Raw genomic sequence first — 22,870 nt, 5'->3', positions numbered from 1 at the left:
AGGAGACTGGCTTGGGGTTTTTATGGTGGTTAGAGGGTGAGTCCCTGCATGCAGGGGGGAGGTTATGTGGTTTGAACTTCCCGTGAGGGCTGAAAGTGGCAGCAGTCTTTTGGCTCTCTAAGCCGCTTGGCCAGACATGGAGGAGGAGAGGAAAAAGGAGGTGAGGCTTAAAAGCTGTCAGCAGCCAAACATCAAAAAATAAAGCCAGATTTTTTACTATGGATGGTGTAAAAATTGCACATGCCAGTATTTAAGAAAAACATTTAGTTTTATATTTACATGTGTTTGTGTATCTCTTCTTTTAGTTAAGATAATTACACTGGATTCATAGTGGAGTCTGCTTCAGAGGCTTGAGCTACTAGAAGAAAAGGAATACACAATAGTCAGTCATTTCATATTAAACTTTTTATTAAAACTGAGTCTTTACAATATATTTAAAATGACATGTTCCACAGACAAATATTTTAAAAAAACCTTTTTTATGTATAATTATTAGCATACAAATTTAAGAACATCGTTAAAACTAAGCTAAATATTTATATGTATATATATACGTGTGTGTGTGTGTGTGTGTGTGTGTGTGTGTGTGTGTATATATGTATGTATATCCAAATTCATATCAATGATCTGGAATACCTGAGTTTTAAGTTGTTGGTTTTCCAGATAGTGTGAAACACTTTTCATCCACTTCAGAAAGGACCCAGCCCATCCAGAAAGAATAACTTTGGTTAACTTTGGTTATCTCCCAAAGATCACACAGAAGTCTTCAATGTGATTACAGTTTATCTTCAGAGTCTTCTTCCAAGTGGAGATCTGTCTGTGATGTAAGGAAGGATTCCCACGTAGCAAGGCACTAAATAATCGGAACACAACACGAGGAGATCAACAGTAGTTCACTTTTACTGTTAGAAGAATTAATAAATCCTTACATATCTGTTCCTATAGCAATCTGCCCTACTCCTCTCTCCCACTGGCTTGCCAGGATTCGTGTCATTTTCTACGTGTTTTAATTCTTAATGAGGGAAACCATTCCTAAATAAAAGGAAAACACAAAAAGGTCAAAAATTAGCATGGATTAGTTTGCTGAAATAATCCACTATTCCCCTACTGTCAGGGAAGGAAACAGATCTAAACTATAGAGAAAAAGATGGACCATTTGGATCTGAGGAGGCAGGCATTAAGCATCTAGACAGAGGAGTGGTGATACAAACACGGCTTAATCAGATTTGAATCCTACTATGCCAAGTGTGAGTTTGTGCAAGTTGGTTAATCTCTACCATGGTTTCTTCAGCTATAAATTAGGTTAATGACAATACTTACCACTAAAACAACTGTGAAAATTAAATTTACATACTCTGTATAAATCCCTATGCAGAATGCCTGGCTCAAAGTAAGAATTCGGAAAATTAGCAACTATTATATTATGAAGGTCTGTGAGGACTAGTTGGTGAGGTCGTCATTAATGAGCCCAGGAAATGAATCAAGGTGACCTAATTGATAGCTATAGAACAAAAGAGAATACATATTTTTTTCCATGTGCACATAAAATATTTACCAAAACACACCACATTCCAGGTTATAAAAGAAATCTCAATAAATTTAAAAAGAATCAAGTCATATGAGGTTTGTTCTCTGAACATGATGACATTAACTAGAAATCAGCAGTTGAAAGATGTTTAAAAAATCTCCAAATACTTGAAATCTAAACAGGACACTTATAAATAACCCCTTGTGTCAAAGAAGACATCAAAAGGTAATCTAGAAAGTACTTTATTTTAAACTGAATGAAAATGAAAACACAACATATAAAAAATTTTGGAATGCCACTAAAAGAGTACATAAAGAGAAATTTATACCACTAAACGCCTACATTAGAAAAAAAGAAAGGTTTTAAATGACTTCAGTTGCCATCTTAAAAACCAAATAAGAACAAATTATACCCAAAGTAAGCAGAAGAAAAAAAAATCAAAAAAGATAGAAGTGTGAATCAATGCAAGAGAAAAACAATGAAACAAAACATTGGATCTTTGAGAAGATAAATAAAATTGATAAACTTTTAGCCAGACTGTTCATAAAAGAAGAGAGATGACACAAAATACCAACTGTTAGGAATGAGAGAAGTAACATCACTTCAAATTCTACTGAGGAAAAAAAGAAAATATTATTGAAAACTTTATACCTATACATTGGAGAACTTAAATGAAACCAATGAAAAGACACAAAGTACCAAAACTCATACTAGAAAAAATAGATAATTCAAATGAATTTGAATTTATTGTTAAACATCTTTCCACAAAGAACACTTCAGGCCCAAATGGCTTCACTGGTGAATTCTATCAAAAATTTAAGGAAGAATCATATTAATTCTACACAAACTCTTCCAGAGAACTGAAGAGAAAGGAATGCTTTCCAACTTTCTAAAGACATTACAAGAGAAGATAACTACAGACCACTATCCCTCATAAACACAGATGCAAAAGTCTGCATAAACAAAATTTAGCAAATCTAATCCAGCAATCCATAGAAAGAATTATACATCATGACCAAATGGAGTTTATCTCAGGAGTGTAAGATTGGTTTAATGTTCAAATATCAATGTAACTGACTGTATTAAATGTAATATCTCAATAGATATGGAAAGATATTTGTCAAATTACAATGTCCATTTCTTATTTTTAAAAAATTCTCAGCAAATTAGGAACAGATGGGAATTTCCACAACCTGAGAAAGAATATCTATAAAAAACCTACAGTTAACATCATATGCAGAAATGCATTAAATATTAGCTCTTATTATTTTATTACTTTTCTATGCCAAGAAAAAAAATTAGTTCAGCTTTATAGATACTCAAACATCTCCTTCACCAAATTTTGAGTATTAAAAAGAAGGAAACACAAAAATATCTAAATACATATAATGTTTAAAAATCTATCCACAATGTTCACAAAACAAAGGAAATTATGAACTGGGATTGAAGGGCTGATAGAGAACCGTAGTTCACTTTTAGAAAGAGCCCTGTTTCCCTTGTGAACCTCATTTCTGGCCTCTTCTGCAAATCCATACATAATATAATATCTGGTAACACTGCAGGGCAGCCCAAAGCAATTATTGCTTTCAGGAGATATCATATCTTTTTGATAACTCTGCCAAACTATCATTTAAATAAACTTCTAAACATACTCAAGGTAAAACTCAAAATGAAAATCTGAGCAGTCTGCTCTATTTAGAATTCCTGTCAAATAAGGAATCCAAACTGCACCAAAGATGGTATTAATCCTAATGTGAAGAAACTTCTTTCATTGTCATATTCTTCAACTCTCCCAGTTTAATAAATGTCTAAGGAAGATCAGCCCTCCATGCTGATTAGTGTTGTAAATTAACATTTTCATTTCTAAAGTAAATCCTAAAAATGACAGTGAAACCTGGTAAAAGAAGCAAATTAGCTGCCTATCTCCTTACCATCCACCATATGAAAGGCAGAAAAACAATTTATGTATTTTGAAATACAGATTATAGGACACTAGCACAGAAAAACAAGGGAGGTGTCATGACAACAGCTGAATAACTATATGAACACTTGGTCAGGCATTATAATGGTTGTTTCATTGCATATTACCTTCTTTAAACCTCACAGTGACTATTATGAATCTTATTTTGTAGGTAAGAAAGCTGAGGATCAAACAGTTAAGTGTTTGTGATATTACAAATCTGATAAAAGATATAGCCACTCATCGGCAAATGGAAAATAACCAATCTCTTGAATGAACACCAGGGTACATTTAAGAAGTCACTGGCCCATCAAGATGAGAGACCTTTCTTTTACACAGTGGAAGAAGGACCATTTTGGAGGGGAGGTGGGTAAAAATAAATGTGTAATTACAGGGGGATCAGCTTCTAGGAAAGAGTATGTATGCAGGCTGAGTATGTAGAAATTGATTCCTTACATATCTCTTGGAAATTTTTACATATTTCCAAGAGTATATATACCCTTTGAAGATGACTGAGTTAATACATACCAGGCATATAGTAAGTGCTCAGTAAATGCAGAGACTATAGAGAAGAAATGTACTGAACTATAGATGCAAATACGCTGCTCATCATAAACACTACATTTTTCAATCTGAATGTTAATGAACTGACATCCTGGCTTCTATTGATCTCTAAATTTGTTAATGTTAAGTTTTGCCATAAAAGTCTGATCCCCACTTAGATTGCTGACCATCAGGTTCCTGGGTCTACAAAGCTGAGGACGTGCCCTGAACTGGCAGCTCCTGATGCTACCAATCTTCTTTCGAAATTTTGATAGCAGATTTTTTTACTAATTAAATATGTTAACTGCCCCCTCCTGCCAATGTTTAATATTAACCTGTTACTTGATATGTTGCACATTTACCCAGTTAATGTATATAAATCTATTTTAAAATAATGAAAGATAATCTCTACAGTTCCTTAAATCTTTTTACCCTTTCTTGCTTTTCGTGGTTTATCTGAGTATGAAAAACTAAGTAAAAACTCAAGCAATGGATTGTTTATACCACATAAATAGTTTAGTTCAGTATTCACTGTGTCCAGGACTATGATAATTGGAGGATATGAAGAATCATCAAGGATTCCCTGGTGGTGCAGTGGTTAAGAAGCTGCCTGCCAATGCAGGGGACATGGGTTCGAGCCCTGGTCCGGGAAGATCCCACATGCTGCAGAGCAACTAGGCCCATGCACCACAACTACTGAGCCTGTGCTCTAGAGCCCATGGTCCGCAGCAAGAGAAGCCACCACAATGAGAAACCTGCGCACTGCAACAAAGAGTAGCCCCTGCCCTCAGCAACTAGAGAAGGCCTGTGCACAGCAACGAAAACCCAATGCAGCCAATAAATAAATAAATAAATTTATTTTTAAAAAATCATTACAATGACAACAAAAAAAATCTCAGAGTCTAGTGTGAGACTTCCTTACAATTGCAAGTTATATATTTTAAAAAGGTATTTCTGTTATTTGGCTTCTCATTGTTTCTATCAAGGAATTGACTTTCCCCACTTTTAAATCATAATTAGTAAAGAGAGCTAATATCTATCAAAATTAGAGTAACAACCAAAAATACCCAGTGTCACGGTTGGCCTGACTTTAACTATACCCATCAACTCATTCTAGTTTTCGATTCTTATACTGTCATAAGAGAATCAACAACAATTCTGCTTTTAGTTGAATAATGTGTCATAATTTTCCCTACTCATTATTTTATTTGATACAACAATACTTTGACAAACTCAAATATGTTGAACATATTTATTGGCAAGATGTTGGGTGACCAGAAAGCAAGTTGGTCACAAATCCTCATTAACTGAGAACCCAGTGCACATTTTTTCCCAGATGGCTCCAGTTTGTAGACAAAGACCAAAGTACCTTCTCTATGAAGGGCAGAACTGGGAAAGAGGCTGTACAGTTAGAAAAGTCAGTCAGAACTAGGGCAAACAGACCTGGCAGGTAAACAAAAGACCTTTTGTTCTAACACACATGCTTAAAAACTTCTCAAATACACAGACAGAATATTTAGAAAATAAGTTTTAATTCCAAAACTAGTCTTAAAAGTAAATTTCTTACTTCCCCAGTAAAATAGTGATGACATTTTGCCATTAGAAAAGGTAAATGTCTCTTTAGTTCTCATAAGTAGGTAGTGATCCCACAAGCAGATGTGATCCAGTTTTCTAAAGAATGAATTACAACAAAAATGGTATTTCTGTAGATATAATGTAACTTCCACTGAAAGCTTCCACATTTAAGAATCAATATTTTCTCAAGGTGGTGGGTTATGAAGAGGTTCTGTCCCACAGTCTGACTTCAGGCAAATCTTTTCATTTCTCTGGGCCAATTCACCCAGTCATACAATAGGGGGCTTGGACTATGTGTGTCCACTAACTTTCATCCTAGAACCTAAAGTGGCCAACACAAAAAAAAAACAAATGCAACCTAAAACTTTTGCACAGCAAAGGAAACTACAGATAAAACGAAAAGACAACCTTCAGATGGGAGAAAATATTTGCAAATGATGCAACTGACAAAGGATTAATCTCCCAAATATACAAAGAGCTCATACAGCTCAATATCAAAAAACAACCCAATCAAAAAAGGGGCAGAAGGTCTAAATAGACATTTCTCCAAAGAAGATATACAGATGGCCAAAAGGCACATGAAAAGATGCTCAACATTGCTAATTATTAGAGAAATGCAAATCAAAACTACAGTGAGTTACCTACCACCTCACACCAGTCAGAAAGGCCATCATCAAAAAGTCTACAAATAATAAATGCTGGAGAGAGTGTGAAGAAAAGGGAATCCTACACTGTTGGTGGGAGTGTAAATTGGTACAGCCACGATGGAGAACAGTATGGAAGTTTCTTAAAAAACTAAAAATAGAGCTACCATGTGATCCTGCAATCCCATTCCTGAGCATATAACCAGAGAAAGTCATAGTTCAAAAAGATACATGCACCCCAATGTTCACTGCAGCACTATTTACAAAAGCTAAAACATGGAAGCAAACTAAGTGTCCACTGACATACAAAATAAAGAAGATGTGGTATATATACACAATGGAATATTACTCAGCCATAAAAAAGAATGAAATAATGCCATATGCAACAACATGGATGGACCTAGAGATTATCATACAAAGTGAAGTAAGCAGACAAAGATAAATATCATATGATATCACTTATATGTAGAATCTAAAAAAAAGAAAAGATACAAATAAACTTATATACAAAACAGAAATAGACCCACAGACACAGAAGACCAACTTATGGTTAGCAAAGGGGAAAGTGGTGAGGGGGCAGATAAATTACGAGTTTGGGAATAACATATACACATTACAATATATAAAATAGATAACCAGCAAGGACCTACTGTATAGCACAGGGAATTATACTCAAGATTTTGTAATAAGCTATAAGGGAAAAGAAGCTGAAGAAAATAGATACATATGTATGTATAACTGAGTCACTTTGCTGTACACCTGAAACTAACACAGCATTGTAAATCAACTATACTTAAATAAAAATTTTAAAAATTAAAAAAAAAAAGTTGGCAAATGAGATCACATGCAATTTGTAAATATGCCTTGGTGTATTTGGCTTGACACGGCATTAAAAGGCATCAAACACAAAATTTTACCTCTCCCCTTAGTATTTGATATTCATAAGGTAATTGTCACTATAAATAATTTCCAGAGATAAGATTCAGAAATACATGAGAAATATTTTCAATTACTACTACTGCTACTATTACTACCAATAGTCGACATTTATTCAAATCTTATTATGTGCTAGGCACTGAATTAAGAACTTAACATATATTTTACTTATTTATTTACTTATCTGTCTATCCAGCAGCTTTGAAACATATTTTCTATATTGGCAATTTCAGGTTCAAGTGAAATAAGTAGTGGCTTAAGGGATAAGCTAGTTGAGACTCCTGGGATAAGCTAGCATTTAACAGTATAAAAGCTTCAAAATCATTTATTTTTAGTGACTTACTGGGAATATTAAATTTTGCTTCTAAGACTTTTCTTTCATCTTTATTCCACTAAATACATACATACATATGTACATATATATTTTATTACCAAATAAAACTGATGTATATACTATTATTTTCAGCACTTTATAGATATGGATGCTGAGGTTCACTGAAATAACAAAAAGTCTTCAAGGTCTCTAAGCTTAAAGTCACAAGTTATGCCTGTCCAAAGCCCATGTTCTTAGCCACCAGGTGATAATGCCAACATAAAGTCTGATATCTCCATAGGTAATGCTACCACCCTGTTCATGGAACATAATAGAAAACCTAGTCTCATCCAAATTATCACATAAGTCAAATTAATAAAATATTATCGATCTATCTCTGCTAATAAAGTAAACCATAAATTTGCCTAAAACAATAACAATGATACCTATTATTACAAAATATAATAAAAGCCAAACCTTACCATGTACTCCTTTTTAAGCCAGAAATTTGCATAAGTCAAAAGTTGTTGTGCTTCTAGTTTTCATACTAACCTAAAAGTACCTTTTAGACAGTGCCATAATAACTGCCTCTCTTAATAAACTAAAACTGAGAAATATGACTGAGTGTCCTTTACGTATTTTAATACTATCTCAAATGATCTTGGGCACGGATGGCATCACCTGCATTTGAGGAAACAACTGAAGCTCAAATATGTAAACATCTCCATACTAGGCCAATATCATCACAAAATAAATTACATTAGGCCATGCCTAAAATGAGGGCAATGGGCTGTTTTTAGCTGCATATTTAAATATTTTTCTGAAATGTAATCAATCTGGAAAGAAGTTAGAGAAGATGTTACAAAAGGAAAGCAACTTCTATTTTACAATGGCTCAAAATTACTCATTAAATACCATTTTTGGAAAAGTCTAAATTCAGAATAATCTGCCAATTTATAATTTGAGAAATATCAATAACTTCAAAATAACAAGATTTGCATACTTTTTCTAAAATTACTTTTACGTATTTCTCAAGAATATCAGTAATAAGTTTGCGCTTGTAAATACTGCAAATACTTAAATGACTGCAACAGAGTTAACGCAAAAAACTCATTAGCTACAAACGCCATCTTGTGGTCCATTTAAAAAATTATTTTGTAGTATTAGCATGTAGATCTTTCATTCAAAAACTGTTAAAGATAGAAAGAGCCCTAGATACAACTATTTTCATTTCTCTCATTTTTAGATGTGGAAAAAATGGGGATCTAATACATTGGAAATAGTTATAGAAAGAATTAATACAAGAGCCAAAATTTTCATATCTATCTTTTCAACTTATACTTTTCTATGCCACATTGTCATTATTTACTAATAACAAACCAATTACACAAAGTTTGTCCAGTTTAGTACCAGACACTTCAAACACCAAGCTTATCTGTGTTTGTTTATCATACATGGAAATACAACAAACTAAAAAGAAGAGCACATTGGAAAATTTTCAAGGCACAGCTATGATGTTTAACCACATTATTTTAAATCATTTCACACATGTTTTCTAATTTTATTCTCCTAAAGACCTGTGAGGAATGTGTGTGGATAGGCAGCAGGGGAAGAGGAGGACCATCAGGACCACTTTTTGACAGATTAGAAAACTGGGTACAGAGAAGAAACGATGACTTTACACTTAGCGGCAGGCATCCTGATACCCAAGTTTAACGTTTTTCATTAGTAAATCTACCTTCCTTTTTCAAGCTGTTACATCGTGCAGTGTGTGCATATGTGTTTTAAATCATTTCTTCCCTTTCTTTACAGGAACTGTTATCTTGGTCCATCGTATATAGTCTGTTGTTTATGAAGCACAATGAGATAAGTTCTTGATTCAGAATCTAGATAATTCTAGAAATTATTTCATTATAATATGTATCACCTATTCAAATATCTGATTAACTTAACTACAGAAAAACTTATCTAATCCAAAGGACGGGAAGAGGCACAGACTGTCTATGCTATGGCATAACTGTCCTTTTATACCTAAGCTCAACTTCACTTGTATGGATAATTGAGAAATAACTATATCTCAGAATATAAGAGACTGGTGAAAATGTTTTTAATAGAAGTTTTAAAGAAAGCAGAAACCTGCAAAACAACAAAAGCTTCTAAGACTTACATGAACTATAATAAAAGACATCCACAGCTATGTGGAAACATGAGCTATAGCTATGGCTTTAGAATATGAAATTCAGAATAGAAATCATCAGTTAATAAAACAACAAAATAGTTACTTACATAATACTTTAGAATTCTAAAAATGATAAACACTAGATTTTTAAGGTTTCCTTAGAAGTAAATAAAAATCAGACTCTGGTGCATTTAAATGGAATTCTATGATTTACTGTGCTTTATACACATTATAATACTTGAATATTAATCAGATTATAAATTTTCAAATGAGAAAAGATACTACTTATGTTAAGAGATGAACAGACTCTTAGGCAACAGAAGGAACTTTAGAGCAGCGCTTCTCTCTGTGGTGAAGAACACGTCTTTTTCTTTCAATCTGCTAAGGACCATTAAGTGATCCGACTGAGCTGACTAGTTTGCACTTCATGCCTCAAGAAATCACCACAAAAGCTGGACAATACCCAAATTGGCCTATACCTTATTCAACAAAAGAAGTCTAATAATCACCTACTTGATGTCATGACAATGTCTAATTGCTATAGAAGGTTTCAATTGATTACTTTTAATTTCTGAATTTATCATGTTATAAATCTGTAATAAACAATTTATGAATTGGGCATTAGTTCACACTTTAAGTAGCATTACTTTAGAGATCAACATAATTACCCAAGGTTTCCTAAATTGTGTTCCATGACAGGCTAATCCTATAAGAAGAAATGCTGACCTAGTCAAAGAAATTATCTCTTCAGATTCATAAACTACATAAGCACATAAAAGACTCTGAGAACTTCTTTGGTAAATACATCTGTTTAATTCAAACTTATTTGACTACAGGATCTATCTTTTCTTTGAAGATTAACACCTATCAACATTACAAAGACTAATTTCCTATAAAATGCATTGAGAAATTCTAGTATAGACAGAATTGCTGATATACATTATTCAACAACTGCTTAAAAACTCCCAGTGGCAGAGAACTTATTTCTTTGCAATACAATTTAATATAATTTAGGAATTTCAATGCATAGGAAATAATTCTTTTTTTGTGAATTCAAATTATACAGTTTCCAAAAGTTGGTTCTAGACATATTTTCGGAAGCAATAATAAAACATGTACTGCTTCCATGACTGCCTTCCATGACTGCCCTCTTTTCCAATTACTTCGAAGAAGATTCATTTCTCAGACCAGTATCATCATGATAACCTTATTCTGACTCCATCTTATTTTGTCAATATTACTCTCAAATACACCATCAGGACTGAATTCAGTATTTTGAATAGCTACTGAAGAATGGAGATCATTATTTTGTTCTAATTTTTTTTTAAGTCAAAGTGTCTTCTAACATGACTCTTATTGCAAAGTAATTTTGGCTTGAGTATAAAGATTCCTTGGTGTGGGGGGGGGTGAGGGGGCGGGGATGGGTAGAACTAGTTAGAAGTAGATTTTGCTGCTTGGAATATGAAAGCAGGACCTTGTCATCAATGCAGAGGATAACATTTACCTTATATGCTATGACAGATGAGCATTCATTTGTATCACTGAAAACCTGTATCAATTTATTGAAATGTAAGTTGCAAAGGTAGTTGGCTACAACAGAGCAGTGTTTTAAGCCAAGTGGAATTGAAATTTACTGTCAAGAGCTCATACTTACCTAAACTTCTTCAGATGGTTTTACAATAAAGGTTCCAATGAACATCAAAAGTCTTACATTTTTATCAGTTTCCTAAATATTTTCTAGAGGCTATTTCAGACATTAATTCCATAAATGACTTCTGTGAACAAATAAATCTTAAACAAAGGTGAACAGATTTTTTTCCTAAGGAGTTTCTTAGAAACTTTAATGTGCTGTGATGCACTGTCATCCTTCTCCAATAAAGTGAAACAGTATAACCTAAAAGGAAGGCACCTGGCTATGAAGTTGTCATACCCAATGGTAGCCAAAGTAAAATCAATGGAAGCAAATGATTGTGTGATCAAGTATGTCCTCAAATACACAACAATTAGAGACCCAAAGAACTATGCCCAGGGACTTCGTCTGGCAGTTGATTTAAAAAAAAATTATGAATTGTCATTAATGTAGAGTTCCCTCAGCTCAGTTGATAATTTTCACCTCTTCACTCATCCAAGATTCCCAGGACAATCTATTAAACTGAGAAGGCAGCTTTGCAGCCTCTGTGGTAGCTATTCTCCATAGATGCCTCCCTCCCCAACCAATCAACCAATAATAGAGGACCATAGCCTCGCAGCAGTCCAAGCAAGTGTTTTATTGATGATTCTGTTTCCATAATCAACGATGAAGCTTCTCATCAGACAATAAGAATAAAAAGTTGTAAAGTCTTAAGATGACACAAGGTTATTCCATCTGCTTCCCTTGTTCTTATGATTATTACTGTGTATCTTGAGATACTATTTGAAATAGGAACTGATTGCTCACCAAAAAAATGATCTCCATAGCATACACGGTAAAGAGGACACGATTAATCATTATATAATCAATAGTGTTGGTCTCTTTACACAAAATACAAAGGGAAACGCTCCCAGGTATTCAATGGATTGTCATTTAATGGCATAAAGAAGATGAAAACTTGGTGTTTTTCTTTTGATGACGATGACCATCCCTAAATGAATTGGATGGTCCATAGAAAAGTGGTATAATGTAGCCTGCATTCGCTCATCTAGACATTCAGGCTTCTAGTGAGTGCCTCCCAGTGAGTGAAAAAAGTAAATAATGTGGACAAAAGAATGTAATGAATTGGAAAATTTAACTGGCATAAAAATGGTCAGGTTGAGTAAATATCTAAGCATCTCAGCCTCTCAAGCTGGTGGTATGTTTATTCACCAGGAAATCTATCCTACCCATTAATGGAAATCTACTGAATCCCCTAGGGCATATAATGTAGTTCTGAAACATTCTTTAAATAGTTCCAAAGATAGAATGTTATTTTCTGAAGGGCTATTTTAGCACCAACAGGAGATCTGTCTCCTAAGTCCTAGGGATTAGGTCGGGTACCAGCTTTAGTAAATGTTGTGAGGCATAACTGTAAAAAGAAGGTACCTTGATATGGATTTTAAAACCCCTGTCCTAGATAACTCTGAATTATTCCAGCTCTAGCCAAGTTCTTTGTTCTTATGATTTGGAAAGGGAGTTGAGACACACATTAACCTTAAAGAAAGTATCTGTTTACTGCATTTCATCCTAAGAGACTATCAATATAAAAATATAAATGGTTCAACATAGACCAACTATAATGCTTTTCTCCCAACATTTAAAAGGAAAACTCAAAAACTACAGGTCATTCCTTGGGACCAAAATGATATTAAACAACTATAGCTGGGTAAAGCATCAATCACTTGTACCCTTCTTTCTACAAGAAAGGTCGTTACAAAGAGTCGAGAATGTATTAGGTGATTGTGTATGGTGTGTATCAGAAATTACAGAAGTTAACTATTTTGGAAACAGGTGCCATTGTTCCAGTATTCCCCAAAACCTTCTCTGGAGCTAATCTGAGTATTCACCTAGGAAAGAAAAGTGGCCTGCATTTCTCCTGGGTGAGCAGAAGTCTGATGATATTCTCTATATAAGTCAGTTTAGTATTAAAGGCTTCAACCAAGCCTTTGTAAGCAATGCTTTGGGGCTGGTAAAGGAAAGGCTTTTGCACTGCTCATTGGAAAAAGAACATGCCAGCCTTCTCTTTTTGTGGCAATGCATAGCTAATTATCTTTCAAATATACTGAGTTATAGTTACCTTTTATTTACATTTGCCCAAATCTTGCAACTTATATTTTCATTCTCCTTGATGGAGAAAACAAGAGTGAAATAGAAATGAAGTAGCTCTGTTTTCTCAACATGATTTCCATTAGAGTCACTTTACTAATTTTATTAGAGCTTATTAATTCCTAATTTTCTTGTTTCCAAAGGAGGCTCCTCACGCCTACTTCCATTTGACTTTGATACTGTTTGGAAGTCATTCCATTTTTTTCCCCCAAAACCTCACTTCTTCCTGAAATGTGCCCTCCCTGACATTGTCTGTTTCTCTGTATCCATCTCCAACTGTCTCTCTCTCTTTACATTTTTGTCTTTCATAGTCCATGCCCACAGGTGTAATCATATGATTCTTTAACTGCTTCACTCCTTTTATTTTTTAGAGTTGTTCATTCCTCTTATGTCATATTCTTTTTGAGTCTGTGATGTTGAAATTATACTAACTTTTCTGTAATTTTTTCAAATCACTTTACTAAATTCTAGGGAATATAACTGAGAATGGCCAGTTTCCTCCCCTTCTTTCCTTTTACTTCCCACATTTTGAAAATGGTACTTTCTCCCCAGGTTTCTCTCATATTACATAACAGCTCCTCTGTGCCGGATGCAATTAGGTCTAGGGCAGCTATTCCCTCTCACTGTTCTTCTAAATTCATGCAGATGAACAGAAAGTCCATAATTTATCTGAGTCCCAATTTTTTAATAAAAGAAAGAAATTTTGGACAGAAATCTCAATGCTAAGCAATGATCAGAATCTTGCTTAGCTGACAGTTTTATAATCATTATTAATATAAAGTCACAATGCTTGGGAGTTAACTTGGACTAGAGTGTTTTAAATATTCACAAGAATTTTTAAAATGTTCCAAAGTATGTAGTGAACCAATGAATTTAAAACAAACAACTCTTTCATTAGAATTTACCATTCCCCAACATAACACGGAACACATTTCTAAATAAAAACAACCATACCTGAAGAACTTCCAGGACATTCAATGTTTATCTATTACTTACTTTGCAGAAGAACTGCTATAATACCTATTTTTTTAAACTTTTCTACTTTTTAAATGGTCCATATATAGCTGGACTTGGATTTTAGGAAAGCATTAGTTGTATTATTGAGTTGGCTAGATGGTAAACCCTTGTAATGATTTTTTTTCTTCATTTATTTTAAAGAAAACATCCTATACTATAATTGCTTTTCTGCTTCCTAGATGTCCATGTATATATCTATATTTTTATTATGCAATAATGATAGAACCCTTCTATTAAGTCAGTTCATTACCATTCAAGTAAAAAAAACCTAATTTAAATACTCTTCCATTAAAAAAAAGTAATACATTATAAAGCTGTATCAATCAAGTGAAAAATACATATACTTATTATTCCTCCCTAAGGGCAAGATTTAAGTTTGAATTTGAATGCTACTTAGCGTAGGGTTTTGATGTTAATAGAATCTTGAATGATTTTACATGAGGCAACTGACATTCTTAAATAAGAATGATAGCATTTGAAATGAAGTTACCTCTAACCTGGTTGGTTATTTCTTGAAATTCTTATTAAGAAAGATTTTAAGTCTAATGTTCATAATTATTTTTAATAGTATTATATATGAGCAAAAAATTTACTACATAAATGCTCAATCATTAGTAGTTACCTTCATTAACAAATGTATATTAACATGATGTACTATATGAAGATTACATCATTACATGGAAAAGTGTTTAAACAAATGAAAAATAATACCTATCCACTGTAATCATCATGACACAAATAAGCAACCATATGTTTTTATGTTGACACATTTGGAACACACAGAATTTTAAAAATATTTTGATTTGCATATAGCAAATTATTTTTCTATAATTGCATTTAAATGTACCTCTCTCTAGGAGATAAGGTTATGGGTGCTCTTTCTTTCCTATTTATATTTGTGTACTTAGCTTTTGTTGTTGCTTTTGCTTGTTTTTTGTGTGCATGTATTAACTGCAAAACCAGAAAATGAGGCTATGAAACAAAGACTTCCATACATTAAATAATAATTCAAAAATAAACTGTGCAAAGGAATAAATTATATTACTTTAAGGATTATATTCACTTAACTACAAACAGTTTTACCTGGCAAAAATTAACATTATGTGATCTTTTCATGATTATGATACTAAAATTAAACTTTCAAAGAGCATATTCTTTCAGATTATAATACCTACCAAGGATTACTTCCTTTCACATCTCTTCACCATCATCATAATCATCATCAGCATCATCAATATACTCTTTTGTACCTACTAAAGAACAATTAGAAAACGTCCACGCACTTTATCCAGCATGTCATATTTTATGATTTCAGTATCCCTTCACATTTTAGCAAGAAATAATTTTCTTTGGTTATTTGGATACCAATACACTTTGAAATTATTCACCTATGCACAACCGGATTTTTGGTTTTATTGCTTCGTTATTCTTGTTTTGAAGAAAAAGACTCAAATTTATTCTTAGTTATTGGTCATACAGAAAAAAACTGGGAATAGCTTCATTTCACCAATTCAGTTTTAGAGTTGGTGTCAACTGTCTCCAAGTAAATTCACACAACTAAGTATAATATTTCAATATGACAGTAGTTGGCTTCTGATACAGACCTATACCTCATATTTACAACCTGATTTTCCTCTGTCATTTTAATATTTAGATTTTAAGTTGTGACCATTTCACTTCATAAAAGTCCAGAGGCAAATGTTTATACCCCATTTCTTCTATCACATTAGGAACAAACCCCTTTGGGGATTTATTTTTGCAAATGTTGATGAAAAAATAAGTATTTCCATAATAATGTGATTAAATTGAAAAGGACTGGAAAGATTCTGCAACATTTCACTTCCTTGTATATCTGAGATATTCTGAAGTTAACAGATAACAGTAGACTGTTGCTGTTTCAGGCCACACAGCTTGTGTGTTAATTAGGAAGCCTTGGTTATATAAGGGCCCCAATTCCCCGATTATGCTTGGACTGATGTGCCGAATCAGTTAAAAGCTATTCACTGAGGAAAAAAAAACAATAAATAACTGGAACTGCAAGAGTCTTGTGAAATTACAATTAAGAAAACCAATGATTCCTCTAAATTCATACATCTAAGATACAGTACACTTGATATAACTTTAGCAACATTTAAAACTACAATTCACTTGGAGGAAAGAGTTAAAAACATACTGATATAAACTGCTGTGAAGAACAAAATTTGCAATATGGTACAGTGATGCTAATTTAACTATTTCTAAGAAAAGTGTATTTTGTATAAACTGAGTGCAATCTATGAGAATGACAAAAATATGTATTTATATGAGAAGTACAGTCAAAACCCAAACATTTCAGTTGGAGTTCAATGGAATTTCTATGAAGATTTTCTCTTAGAAAAATAAAATAATAATAAAAAAAAAAACCAGAAAAGTTTTGCAGACCTTATCACTGAAAGGAAAACATAGTAGGTGCACTTGTCACATTATTTTTATAACCTAATATATTTATATTTTATAATCCCAATCACTTATAGTATATTGTATGTTCTAATTTTCAAGGCATTTTCTTAATAATTATTTCAATTAATTGTCATAACACTGCTATAATGTCAATGTGGACAGGTTCTATTGTAAAGGAGACATAAAGTTATTTCTGTGGATTTAAATAGTTAAGTGGTAAAAAAAAAGCCTATGGGTATAAATGTGCTTTATTGAACAGAAATACTTTAAATCATTTCAAAATCTGAGATTTATAGGAAATTCCTTCTAGACACCTGAATTTACTTAAGGTTGTTAATGTAGAATAAAAAAATAGGAGAGGTAGAAAATGATCTTTCTGATCCCACCTGCTAAAAAGAACATCACTTGAATCTGTCCACTAATCTCTAGCCCACTGCCATGAAACCTCTATGTCAGTTCACATCTCTGTCTTTGTTGCTATGTTTTCTAACTAGGCTCAGTATGTTTACTTTTGTTCCACTCTGACCCATATATAGCCAGCGTGATCTTTCCAAAAGGCAAGTCCAATAGACATTGTCTCTTCCCTGCTGAAAACTTTTCAATGGCATTTCCCATTTCCCTCAGAATGAAAAACAAAAGACAAAGCTTACAAGGGCCTCTTCAGCCTAATAGGATTCAGGACTTACTAATGTAAAATATGACACGTTGGCATATTAAGATGAACCAGTTTGAGAATATGGCAGAAACAGAAAGGTCGCTTTGACCTTCTTCCAACCTTTATCTCCTGAAGCAGCTCATAAAACCCTCACATCAGGACTTCCTAGGTGGCGCAGTGGTAAAAAATCCGCCTGCCAATGCAGGGGACACAGGTTCAAGCCCTGCCCTGGGAAGATTCCACACGCCACGGAGCAACTAAGCCCGTGTGCCGCATCTATTGAGCCTGTGCTCTAGAGCCCATGAGCCACAACTACTGAGCCCATGTGCCGCAACTGTTGAAGCCCACATGCCTAGGGCCCATGCTCCACAACAAGAGAGGCCACTACAATGAGGAGCCTGCGCACCACAATGAAGAGTAGCCCCCACTCTCAGCAACTAGAGAGAGCCCATGTGCAGCAATGAAGACCCAATGCAGCAAATAAATAAATTAAATAAATAAATAAATTTATTAAAAAAAAAACAAAAACAAAAACCCTCACATCAGAGTGCCGTCCTCATACCAGAGGAAAGGAGCATCCTTACCTCCAAAGACAAAGGAGCATCGAGAAGACTCCTAACAAAAAGGCCGTGCTAAATTTCCCCCGTTTTATTGCACTTATCTCATACTCATTAACTTATCCTATTTCTACACAACAGCCCACTCTTCAGACCTAGCAAAAAACACTCAGATCTGTTTCTTCTAGTCTTGATTTCCATATGAAGGCTCCTGTGCCACAAGGAACTTACATGAAATCAACTTGTATGCGTTTCTCCTGTTGATTTATCGTTGTCAGTTTCATCTTCAGACCCAGCCAGGAATCCTAAGAGTGTTGAGGAAAACTTTTTCCTCCTCTACAAGGCTCATTTTTCAACTCAACACTACCTCTGGGACATCCCTGGTGGCGCAGTGGTTAGGAATCCACCTGCCAATGCAGGGAACACGGGTTCAATCCCTGGTCCAGGAAGATCCCACATGTAGCAGAGCAACTAAGCCTGTGTGCCACAACTACTGAGCCTGTGCTCTAGAGCCCTCAAGTCACAACTACTGAGCCCAAGTGCCACAACTACTGAAGCCCTCCCACCTAGAGCCCATGCTCCGCAACAAGAGAAGTCACCGCAATGAGAAGCCTGTGCACTGCAATGAAGAGTAGCCCCCACTCACTGCAACTAGAGAAAGCCCGCACGCAGCAGCAAAGACCCAACATAGCCATAAATTAATTAATTTAAAATTTTTAAAACAAGAACTGAATACAAAAAAAAACCTCCAAAAAACAAACAAAAAACACTACCTCCACTCCACTATCCTCCAAAAAAGAACCTCAGTAATTTGAACATGTTCTTTCTCACTTCTAGGCTTTTGTGCATCTTTTCTCTGCCTGGAACTCTCTTTCTAACATCTTTATCTGGCTACCTTTCATTCATTATTCATTCAGGTCTCAGCTTAAACACATCCTCTGAGGAATCTTCCTCTTTCTTTCTAAATAGGGTTAGATGCCCCTGCAATGTCTTTCTATCCTGGAACTTACTATACTTTATTATAATCATATTTTGTTTTTACCTATTTCTCTCATTGACTGTAACTACATGAGAAAGGGACTGTGTTTGTCTTGCATACTGTTGTCTCTTCAGGGCCCAGCACAGTGTCTGGCGGTAGCAGGGGCACAAGTAATTATAATATCAATATCAGTTAGATAATCTTGCAAAATGTAAAATATTTTAAAGTACCTTTAAGCTGGCAAGCACTATAGACTACAAAGTATAAAATAATTTTCTTAATGTATCAATTTTGTATAGTCATTAATTCAGACAGAGATAAGGTTAAAGATGTATGTTTAAAATATACCTTCTTTTTTTTAAATTGAAGTATAATTGCTTTACAATGTTGTGTTAGTTTCTGCTATACAACGAAGTGAACCAGCTATAAGTATATGTATATCCACTCCATATTGGACCTCCCACCAGCACCCCCTATCTCATCCATCTAGGTCATTAGAAAGTACCAAGCTGAGCTCCCTGTGCTATACAGCTAGCAGGTTCCCACTAGCTATCTATTTTACACAGGGTAGTGTATATATGTCAGCCCTAATCTCCCAATTCATCCCACCCTCCCCTTCCCTCTCTGTGTTCACCTGTCTGTTCTCTATGTCTGCGTCTCTATTCCTGCCCTGCAAATAGGTTTCTTCAGAATATGCTACATGAAGAGAGTGGCAGTATAAAATTCATTTAAAACTGTCAGTTGTTCAAAAAAAGTAATCATTTGAAAAGCAAAATGTTGACTAGGCTCTTTCTTGAACAAAAAAACAAAAACAAACAAAAAAAACACAAAAAAACAACTGAACTATAAACTAAACTGAAGTAACGCTCTTTCTTTGATTTTTTTTAATAACTATGAAAGGCATGGTAGGGAAGGCAGGGATATAAGGTACAAGTCCTGAGCTAGTTTTCTGCTCATTCAAACCTTTGGTCCTTTCCTCACTGTGCAAACCCTTTAAAATACAAGAAAAGGAGAGGAAATGGAAATAAGATAGGAGAATCATTAGGAAGCATGATCAAGTGCTTTAAAGAATTCAAATACTTCCAAAACAAGAAACTAAGGGGACAAGAGGGCAGACAGCAGTATCAGCAGTATTTTGTTCTGTGGAACTGAAAACCACAGCCACAGAAAGACAGAGAAAATGAAAAAGCAGAGGACTTTGTACCAGATGAAGGGACAAGATAAAACCCCAGAAAAACAACTAAATGAAGTGGAGATAGGCAACCTTCCAGAAAAAGAATTCAGCATAATGATGGTGAAGATGATCCAGGACTTTGAAAAAAGACTGGATGCAAAGATCAAAAAGATACAAGAAGAGTTTAACAAAGACCTAGAAGAATTAAAGAACAGACAGAGATAAGCAACACAGTAACTGAAATGAAAAATACAGTAGAAGGAAACAAGGGCAGATTAACTGAGGCAGAAAGGCGAATAAGTGACCTGGAAGACAAAATGGTGATAATCACTGATGTGGAAAAGAATAAAGGAAAAAGAATGAAAAGAACTGAAGACAGCCTAAGAGACCTCTGGGACAATGTTAAACACATCAACATTCACATTATAGGGGTCCCAGAAGGAGAAGAGAGAGAGAAAGGACCCGAGAAAATATTGGAAGAGATTCTAGTTGAAAACTTCCCTAACATGGGAAAGGAAAGAGCCACCCAAGTACAGGAAGCACAGAGAGTCTCAGGCAGGATAAATCCAAGGAGAAACATGCCAAGACATATAGTAGTAAAACTGACAAAAATTAAAGACAGAGAAAAGTTATTAAAAGCAACAAGGGAAAAACGACAAATAACATACAAGGGAACTCCCATAAGGTTAACAGCTGCTGATTTCTAGCAGAAACTCTGCAAGCCAGAAGGGAGTGGCATGATATATTTCAAGTGATGAAACGGAAGAACCTACAACCAAGAATACTCTACCCAGCAAGGATCTCATTCAGATTCGATGGAGAAATCAAAGCTTTACAAGACAAGCAACAGCTAAGAGAATTCAGCACCACCAAACCAGCCCTACAACAAATGCTAAAGGAACTTCTCCAAGCGGGAAACATAAGAGAAGAAAAGGACCTACAAAAACAAAAACAAAACAATTAAGAAAATGGTAGTAGGAACATATATATCAATAATTACCTTGAATGTAAATGAACTAAATGTTCCAACCAAAAGACACAGACTGGCTGAGTGGATACAAAAACAAGACCCATATATATGCTGTCCACAAGAGACCCACTTCAGACCTAGGCACACATACAGATGGAAAGTGAAGGGATGGAAAAAAGATATTTGGTGCAAATGGAAATCAAAAGAAAGCTGGAGTAGTGATACCATATCAGATAAAATAGACTTTAAAATAAAAAATGTTACAAGAGACAAGAAAGGACACTACATAATGATCAAGAGATCAATCCAAGAAGAGGAGATAACAATTATAAATATATATGCACCCAATATAGGAGCACCTCAATATATAAGGTAAATGCTAACAACTATAAAAGAGGAAATCAACAGTAACATAATAATAGTGGGGGACTTTAACACCCCACTTACACCAATGGACATATCACCCACACAGAAAATTAATAAGGAAACACAAGCTTTAAATGACACAATAAATCAGCTAGATTTAATAGCTATCTATAGGACATTACATTCAATAACAGCAGATTACCCTTTCTTCTCAAGTGCACATGGAACAGTCTCCAGGAGAGATCACATTTTGAGTCACAAGCCAAGCCTTGGTAAATTTAAGAAAAGTGAAATCACATCAAGCATCTTTTCTGACCACAACACTATGAGATGAGAAATGAATTACAGGAAAAAAAAACTGTAAAAAACACAAACACATGGAGGCTAAACAATACTCTACTAAATAACCAAGAGATCACTGAAGAAATCAAAGAGGAAATAAAAAAATACCTAGAGACAAATGACAATGAAAACACAACAACCCAAATCCTATGGGATGCAGCAAAAGCAGTTCTAAGAGAGAAGTTTATAGCAATACAATCCTACCTCAAGAAACAAGAAAAATCCCAAATAAACAATCTAACCTTACACCTAAAGAAATCAGAGAAAGGAGCAAACAAAACCTAAAGTTAGTAGAAGGAGAGAAATCATAAAGATCAGAGCAGAAATAAATGAAATAGAAACAAAGAACACAATAGCAAAAACCAATAAAACTAAAAGTTGGTTCTTTGAGAGATAAATAAAATTGATAAACCTCTAGCAAGACTCATCAAAAAAAGAGGGAGAGGACTCAAATCTTCCAACACAAAACAGACAGAAAGTAAGAGGATAACTTCTTAAAAAGGACGCGATACCACATATCACTAATTACCTGTTCATAATAGTGGATATTCTCCTCAGCCATGTTTGTAAATGCTGACTTGATATCATTTTGCATGTTTTGTTTCCATCTTTCCCAATCTGCTTTCAGGGCATTATTGGCGCACTCTACTTTATCTTCCAGTTTTCCAATCTCTTCTGTAAGCTGAATGAGATCACAAAGAGAGATCAATTGATCTATGTATTCCTGCCACTAAGTGAATTCTTCAAATCTAAGCTGACTATTACTTAAAAAACAGTTTAAGAATAATACTTTTTCTTTTAAAAGTCACCAGTATTTACCATGTATACTAACTAGTTAAAGTAAGAGAACACTGGATTCAGTCAGAGATGTCAAGTTAGAGTTCTAAGGTGTGCCACTGATTAGCACTTGACTTT

General features: G+C 34.4%; 1 protein-coding gene across 5 annotated transcripts in view; it reads right to left on the bottom strand.

Annotated features, from left to right (window-relative positions):
- Nucleotides 1-408: 408 nt before the first annotated feature.
- SNX7 (sorting nexin 7) overlaps nucleotides 409-22,870 on the bottom strand; it is a 99,900-nt gene continuing 77,438 nt past the window's right edge. Inside the window, exons 8-10 of one of the 5 annotated variants that reach the window (XM_057718504.1) lie at nucleotides 22,485-22,637; nucleotides 15,649-15,723; nucleotides 798-853 (exon numbers count right to left, since the gene is read on the bottom strand). In XM_057718504.1, the coding sequence (XP_057574487.1) occupies nucleotides 15,655-15,723; nucleotides 22,485-22,637 (222 nt within the window). In that variant the 3' untranslated portion in view covers nucleotides 798-853; nucleotides 15,649-15,654. Of the gene's footprint in view, nucleotides 854-886; nucleotides 1,033-15,648; nucleotides 15,727-22,484; nucleotides 22,638-22,870 lie in introns of those variants that run through there. The other 4 variants (XM_057718498.1, XM_057718513.1, XM_057718520.1 and 1 more) reach the window with 4 other exon arrangements.

Source organism: Hippopotamus amphibius, chromosome 1 (genome assembly GCF_030028045.1).
Source record: "Hippopotamus amphibius kiboko isolate mHipAmp2 chromosome 1, mHipAmp2.hap2, whole genome shotgun sequence".
In the NCBI taxonomy this organism is placed as follows: domain Eukaryota; kingdom Metazoa; phylum Chordata; class Mammalia; order Artiodactyla; family Hippopotamidae; genus Hippopotamus; species Hippopotamus amphibius.
This window is presented reverse-complemented; position numbering and strand designations above follow the sequence as displayed.